The 8,666-nt window shown below is 36.2% G+C and overlaps 1 protein-coding gene across 1 annotated transcript; it reads right to left on the bottom strand.

The window, feature by feature from the left end:
- Nucleotides 1–509: 509 nt before the first annotated feature.
- Nucleotides 510–1,933, bottom strand: LOC127092704 (GDP-fucose transporter 1-like). The gene has a single exon (XM_051031590.1). It carries the CDS (start codon nt 1,792–1,794, stop codon nt 853–855), a length of 942 nt encoding a protein of 313 aa, XP_050887547.1. The 5' UTR covers nt 1,795–1,933; the 3' UTR covers nt 510–852.
- Between the last annotated feature and the right edge of the window lie 6,733 nt (nt 1,934–8,666).

Below are 8,666 nucleotides of genomic sequence, written 5' to 3'. Positions count from 1 at the left end.
AAGTCTTCGACTACTTGGGTCTCTTTAAAAGTCTCTTGATGTCTCGTCCATGCTCACTTCAATAGAATCAATAAATCAAATATTGAGTCTTCAAATTTCAAATTTGGATAACAAGCTTCACCATCCTATGATAGAAGAAAAAAAGAATAGAGAATGCTAACTGTGATATGGTATAACATATATAGTTAATGGAAATTTTTAAACTACTATAAGAATCAATAAACTAATTAAATTACGAAGTGCATGATCAGGGTTAAGCAATGAGAAGAAAATTCACAATCCCAATCAGATAAGTGTATGACATGGCAACCGCGATAAACATTAGCGAAACTGTTTAGAAGATCTTATAGAAATAGCTTATGACATGTCCATAAGTTGTTTTCAACTTATAACGGTTTGTTCGGCCTTAAGCTTGTGCCGACCCTAACCCTCCACTCGTTATTGCAGGAAGGTGACAGTGAGGATTCAAAAGTGGAAATATCGATTTGAAAATGACTTCTTAAATAAAAGAAAACTCACCGGTGGTAACAGGTCCAAGAGTGGCTTGCTTGTACAATCCATAAAGGATAAGCAAGTTTTCATTTGATGGACTCTCTTTTAGAGTCTTGACTTTCGCAGCATGCTCCTCAAAATCCTCCTGCATCACATTAACCAAGTGTGTAATGCTTGAAGTAATCATTTACTTATACTTATAAGCATAATATCAAGCACATGCAGAATTTTGATACTATTTCTATGAAAATGAAAAACATCACATGTTATGTTCATGTTCAGTACAGAGATCAGATTTAACATTCCTGCATAAAATTCAGCAAACAGTTTGAATCACATCATTTGAATAACAGGGTTTTTTCATACTGATAGCATTGAACAATTCCCAGTAACCGATTGCTGATAAAGAACTCCCCCAATTATAGTAAAAAGCAAACAAACCAGACCAGCAGGACTAGCATGCTTATCCCAAATCGTCACATTAATAGCCACCGTGAGAAACTTATTCACAACCCCAGTAACCGTAAAAGCAGTAGCCGAAACCGCTTTTCTCGCAGCAAATCCAAAGAAACTAATAAGCAAACCAAACACACAAGACAAAGAAACCGCAAGAAACGCATTCATCTCAAACAAACTCCCGGTACTCGAATTAATCGCATTCGAAACCTCAAAATTCTCTCCAGTTAGAAACCAAAAGAAAGGAGCAATCATTAAAGACAAGACATTGTTATAAAGAACAAAACCCCAAGTATTCAACCCAAGACTCATAACCATATGCTTGATATAAACCATCTCAGTAGTAATCGTAACCAAATAAGCAAAAGCCCATGAATAAGCGGTAAGAGTAAAACCCGAATCGGTAGCAACATAACCAACGGCACCAGCAAGAATAACAACAAGCGAGAAAAAAGTAAGGTTAGAAGGCGAAGGTTGACCTCGAAAAGCGGTATCAGCGAGAGCAACAAGAAGAGGGGTAAGAGATCTGAAAACAATGAAGGTATCAACGTTAGCGTGACGGAGTAGATTCGTGTTGGTGAAGATAGCGAGGAAGAAAACGAGTGCGGCAGGGAAGAATTTCTTGGCGATCGGAATGGTGAAAGGATCGTGATGAAGAAACCCTAATTTTCCGAAAAGGTAAACGCCGAGAGCTGAAGTGAGGTACTGTAAAGCGGTTAAGAGACCAGGGTAGTTGAATTGAATGATGGCGTATTTGTTGATTATCGCTAACAAGCTTGAACAGAGAGCGTAACCTATCACCAAACCGCTTGTGGCGTAGTGCGGTGGCTTGGTTGATGATGACATTGTTGCGGTTTTTTTTTAAGGATTCAACAATGGTGTGAATTGGTTGGGATTTTTTTTATGGTGTTTGAAAATGAAGTGGATCACCGACACTAGAGAAAAATGGGGTTTTTAGGGTTGATTGGATTGGAGGAAATTGGTGTTTGTGTGTGTGTGTCAGTGAAGTGTAAATTGGGAGCAGAATGAGTAGAGGAAAAATGAAGAGGGAAAGAGGACAGCGCTTTTGGTTTTAATTTTTTTTTTAATTTAAAGACTTTAGACAGCGCTTTATCAAAAGCGCTGACTAAGGTCTATATTTAAAAGCGCTTTCTAAAAGCGCTGTCTAAGGGGGGGTCTTAGACAGCGCTTTTAGAAAGCGCTGTCTAAGACCCCCCCTTAGACAGCGCTTTCATTATTTTTTTGGAACATTTTCCGTGTTTTATTTTAATTTTAACCTTAGACAGCGCTTTCTTTTAAAAGCGCTGTCTAAGATGCGCTGTTAAAAGTCATTTTTGGCGTAGTGGATATAAATAGTAGTAACTAGTTAGCTTGCATTTGATGAACACCAACCGCCCTTCATACACCATAAGAAAAAACAAAAAGCTTCTTGGGAGAAGGTGAACCAATCCACTTGCCTTGAATCTGCGTTGCTAACAACCCTCTCTCACCATTTTCAATTTCAACCATCATTTCATCTAAACATAACTACATCCATCTCTCCATACCACATCATACCACCTTCCATATCCCACTCCAACACAAAACTCACTGTCAAAATCCTCTTCATTTTCACGCACACAACCTCATCTCAACCTTTCTCTTCTATACTCGAAACAACCATCTACACATCTTCATTCGCCTACTGTTCATTACTGTTTCCAAAACTCCCTCCTTCGACTACCATCCAAACCCTCCTTCACTTCATCCTTCAACATAACTCCCCGTCCATTTTTCATTTCACAGCAGCATGACACTCACCCTCTTTCATCTCTTCCCAATTCACACATAACAACCTTCATCTTGTTCATCACTTTTCCACCATTAACTCTATTTTCACGTCAAACCTCCATACAACACTAAGAAAACACTTCTGGCCGATCACCTATAACACGTCACTAACCACCGCCGACATCCTCACCACCAACCTCATTTCCTATTTCCTCATTACACCGAGTAACCACCCTTTCCGGTGAGTTCGCTTCATTTTCTGACGATTCCGTCACCATCATCATAACTCTGGCAGCGACACACACTCCTTCAAAAACAACCACACAAACTCCAACTCATTTCCATTATTCATTGTGATCTCCAGCGACATGAGCATCAACACCAAGACAGAACCACCACGCCAAACTCATATCACTAACAACACAAGAGAGAAACAGCATCCATAGTCGACTCGATCGATAACGATTTGTTTTTTATTTTATTTTTGTTGTGTTGATGAGTATGTGTTTTTATTGTATATGTAAATTTCGATTCGATTGTGTTGTTGTCGTTGTATTTTAGGATTATTTTTTGTTTGGATGCTGTAATGTTCTGAAATGGTGTAATATTGTGAATATTTTTTATTGTGATTGTGTTGTTGTTTTTATTGTTCGTTGCATTGAAATCGATCCGGATTGATCCGTTGGTTCAACATGATCTATATGTTGTTACTCTGCTGAATTCTCTTTTGATATATTGATGTAAATATTTGGTACACACGCTGTTTTTTTGTTATTTATTATTGTGTCGAGATCAGATCCAAACATATAGTGTATTCAATTTAGTTTTGTTTATCAGTATTGCATTAAGTGTCTTTTATTTCGATTGCGATGAGCACATTTTGCATTAGCAAGTTGCTGGCTAGTTTAATTTTGTTTATGTTCGACATTGCAATTTGTTGTCGTCACATTTAATACAGACTTGTACACATTTTCGTCAGGTGATGTTGCTCTCGTTATGATATAAGTTATTGCGTTCGATTTATTTGTGATGATTTCACTTCACGTTAACAACCTATTGTTCGACTTGTGGTAGCATGCAACATTTTGATTTTATTTCATTTAAATCAAATTTTAATTATGTGTTGGCAACTTTGCATTACACGCCCTTGCATTACCTTAACCCAATTTGCGTCCTCGCATTGCGTTTATGTTATTACACACACATTTACTTTTTTATTCATTTGAAATGAATGTGTAATGTTTATGATTGTTATATGCGTATTGTTGTCCTATCATTTTGTTGTGTGTGTGCATGAGACATTGCATTTCGCATAACTTGTGAAGTTAAATTACACCCTCGTGTTAGAATTTGTGCCCCCGCGTTTGAACTTGCAGTCTTGCGTTTCCATTTGCGCATCTCATTATTCGACCAATTTCATCATCGATTCAAAATCATTTCAATATCAAAATCATTTTCACATCGAAACTTAAAACTTTTTTCGCAATAAATAATGAGATGATAAATGTTAGGTAGGACGTACTTGTCCCTCCTAATCCCGAATATTTGGGTGATGCTCGTACTTAGCCTACCATTCGAGTACTCGTATTCCGTTTAAATCATCTTTTAAAATAAAAAAAATGCTTGATCTCATCAAATCCCATTCAGATGTAATCGTCTTGAAACTCTTTTTCATAATAAATAATCGATTGAAAAAGGTTAAGTTAGGCGTACATGTCCCTCTTAATCTCGAGTACTTAGATGATGGTCGTAATTAGCTTACCGTTCGAGTATTCATCATCCGCTATAAAACACATTGATTAATCGAATTGAGCTCATTCTTTCGTGGAAGAAAAAGGCTAGTTGAATGTAATTGTCATCTTTAATCCCGAGTATTTATGTGATGGTTGTACTTAGCCTCACGTGTGAATACTCGTCATCTGTTAAAGAAATGTGACTTAATTTGCCACACAAATTTCATAAATGACTCGGACGAAAAAGGTTAGGTTAGAAGTGTGTGTCCCTTCTAATCTCGAATTTTCGGATGATAGTCGTAATTTTCCTACCGTCCAAATACTCGTCATCCACTCAAAAACGCATTCAACCAAATGAACATTATTTAGTTCATTCTCCCGTAATACAAACAAACGCTTAAGCCTCCCCTGTGAGCATACAAGCAATATTTAACTACTTAAATTCGATCTAAATATTCGTTCACTAAAATCAATCAACAAACATCATTTGCAACCAAGAAATGTAGCTTTGAGTTCTCGATCGCATCTGGGTATTACATAGGCGCGAGATTCTACATCTCGTCAAACACTATAACAAAAAACCAAAAAATATCTTTTGTCTTACCCAGAACTGTGTAACTTTGAATTCCTTGTTGCAAATGAGGATACGTAGGAGCAAGACCCACAATCTTATCAAGCACCCTAATGAAAACCTTTTTACGATTCTTTTTCTTTTTCCTTTCAACTTTTCAATAACTAGAAGAAAACAATAACATAAGATAACATTTAATTCGTAAATCTAACTAAATGGTTCATGTTGAGTGCAACCGATGTGAGGGTTTTTAGACCTTCCCATTGTATAACCGACTCCCGAACCTGAATTTGGTTGCAACGACCATTTTTTTTTGTTTTAAGGATTCTATCAATATTTTACCTTTCCTTTTGGAATAAATAAAGTTTGGTGGCGACTCTATTATCATCTCGAGCGTACGAGCGCTCCAGTTCATTTTTTGTGTCGCGGCAGGAAGCAAGCGCAACCCAGACGTACATACAAAATAAGTTGATTGATGAGAACAAAGAATGTTACATGAGGCTATTTTACCATGACTAAGTATATATTGATTTGTTTCTTTTTTATAAATAAATTTTATATGCATTATTAATTATTTTGAATGTTTATGCAGTTCTCATTGACAACTACTTGTTATATGTCTCAAGCAAAATATTATAATTATGTTATGCTCGTTACACTATAATCTTGATGAAACAATGCATAACGCTTTGAGCGGGTAAGTGGAATTATTTGTAATACTTAAATTTTACCTTTAATTTTGAATAGTTTTATTCATGTTTAATTTTTACCGACATGTAGAGCTATGGAGGGATAAAATTTTGTGAAATGTAATATAAAAGGTAAAAACCCAAAGTTCCTTTTCACAAAAGTAAGTATTACTTGTGCTTTTTGACATTCTTTTATTTTTGCTAATGTATTACTTGTACTTTGTGTGTATTAGTAACTTTATGAAAATCATTTATATTCGCAAATAAAACTCGACATCCATTCGTGTGGATACTATGTTATGAAATATATGTTTGATATTGTCCCCTGAGGCATCAGTCACATATGGGTTCATTCATGTTGATATGAATCGCTGCCAATTCATGTTTTGGGGTCTATTAAATTTGGATGAATTGATTGGAATGATGAATAGACGTTAGGGGATGAAGAGGATATTAATCGTACATGAAATATTGGGTTTCTAGGAAAAAACAGCATAAACCAATCGATTGGCCTTCTTGAGTAATTGATTGGTTCACTCAAAAAATAAAAATAAATGAAGGAAAAATTGATTGATCATGATGTGTAATCGATTGGTCCAGTTAAATTGTGAAAAAAGGAAGTCAGTAGGTTCGGGAAAATTTATTGGTCCCTTGGATCACTTGATTGGTCCCTATTTTGGTTGTTTGATCCACTTGTCAAATTTGGCCGTAACTTTTATTCCGTAAGTCCAAATTAGATGTCATTCGAAGCATTGGAAAGCTAACATGCAAAGATAACTCATGGTAGTGCTTGGTGAATTGTTTGAATTATAGTCATGTGTCTACTGTGGTAATGTTTGTGATGACTTCTATGATCGGTTAGTAAATTATTGTGTTTACCCAATGATGTGTTGTTGTTTTGGTGAATTAACATGAATGAATGCTTATGAAGTGCATTTGTTGAGTTGTTGTTGTCTTTTGTTTTTTGTTGAATGTGGCATTCATTAATTGTTGCATATGATGAATGATGTTATATATAAACGGTGAAATATGCATGGTGATTATTTTGGTGAACTTTATGGTGATAATGCATGTTGTTAAGAGTCATGCATCATGGTGTACGAGCTTCGGTCCAGTTTTTGGTGTGCTCTGATCTAGTGGTATGGATTAGAAGGGAGCAGTTAATTCTAATAAAGAATTAGTGAAGTGTTACCTATGATGATGATAACGAGTTTTGGTGTGCTTTGGTCCGGTGGTATGGATCGGGAGCGAGTAGCTAATTCTAATGAGGGATTAGTGAAATATTTCTTATGGTGATAAAAATGAATTATTAGTGTGCTCTGATCCTATGTTGGGGATCGGAAGCGAGTAGTCGGTTCTACATGGGAACTAGTGAAGTGTCACCTATGGTGATGGTAATGATTTGATGTGCTCTGGTCCTATGGTGGGGATCAAGATCAAGATGGACATGTGTTGTATATAATGGTACCACATGCATAAGGAGTCAGTTGTTGAGTATATTATGTACATGTTTGCATATGTAGTTAATTTTTCATGATGTTGTTGATTGATTGAGAATATATAGATGTTGTTATGAATGGGTGTGAGACTGTGTTATTGTTGATTGTGTTTCGAATGTGTGGTTGTTGTATATTATCTACCTTAACATTCTTTATATTGTTTATATTGAATGTTGTTTCTCACCCCCTTGATTCATGCTGTCCTCCATGGACATCTTCCAGATACTCAGGAGTAATCCTTGTTGTTGTGTGTCAGAAGGTGGCTTGTTAGAGCTACTCTTCGTTTTCATTTTAATCGTTAATGATACATTAGTGGATTTCTTCTCTAATCGTATAACATCAGGGATATAATTTATTATGTTCTCGAAGGTTATATTGTTGTTGTTATTTTGGAGTTTATAATTTATTTATGAAGTTGTATTGAAAAATGTTTTTCCGCTGCGTAGTTTCAAATGATTTTGATGTGTTTCGAAGGATTTTCGATGGTGACACCTTAAATTATCGTTTATTTCTTTATTTACAAATTTCGGGGTTTATGGTGTTACATAGTGGTATCAGAGCTTGGTTGGCCCGTCCAGTCAGGTTTTGTAATGATGTTTACTCCCCGATATGAGATGTGTGTGTAACACTATCATTACTCGTTTTTTTTCTTACCGCTTTCATATAGGAGACAGATTGAAACACGTGATGGGAGAAGCTTCTCCTTCTCTTAGATGTCTCAGGTGTGGAGAGTTGGTTCATTATGTCGTATTTTGCAAGAGTGCAGATTGTTCGATAAGTCAGTGTTGTTTCCTAAGTTTGTTGAAGATGGAGATTCTATGTTCATACCAACTGTTTCTATAAGACGATGTCATTTTTAGATTTTGATACAAGTGATGAGTTGTTTGTGTCTTCTAAGCAAGCAGATGAGTGCATGAAAGATGATGCTGAGGTTTTTATGATATTAGTTTATATGAAGGCCGAAAGCAAACCTGCGATTGGCGAGTTACCTATGGTGTGTGATTTCCCAGAAGTGTTTCCAAATGATATCACTGATTTTCCGCCGAAGCACGAAGTTGAGTTCTCCATAGACTTAGTAGCTGGTACTAGTCTGGTGTCGATGGCTCCTTATATAACAGATGCTTTATAATTTGGTGGATTGAATAACCAATTAGAAGAATTGCTTGAGAAAAAGTTTTTTTGGCCAAGTGTTTCACTGTGAGGTGCGCCAGTGTTACTAGTCAAGAAGAAAGATGGTAGCATAAGACTATGTGTTGATTATCGACAGCTAAATAAGGTGACTATCGAGAACAAGTATCCATTTTCGAGGATCGATTATTTGATGGATCATGGTGGGTGTTTGTCTGTTTGGAAGGATTTATTTGCGTTCGAGTTATCATCAGATTCGTGTGAAGCCTAAAGAGATTTTGAAGACTATATTCAGAACGAGGTAGTCATTACGAGTATTCAGTGATCT

The sequence above is a fragment of the Lathyrus oleraceus genome, chromosome 6 (assembly GCF_024323335.1).
Source record: "Lathyrus oleraceus cultivar Zhongwan6 chromosome 6, CAAS_Psat_ZW6_1.0, whole genome shotgun sequence".
NCBI classification, from domain to species: domain Eukaryota; kingdom Viridiplantae; phylum Streptophyta; class Magnoliopsida; order Fabales; family Fabaceae; genus Lathyrus; species Lathyrus oleraceus.
This window is presented reverse-complemented; position numbering and strand designations above follow the sequence as displayed.

Coding starts and splice junctions, on each gene's coding strand:
- LOC127092704 (XM_051031590.1), bottom strand. CDS start 1,794: ATGTCATCATCAACCAAGCCACCGCACTACGCCACAAGCGGTTTGGTG.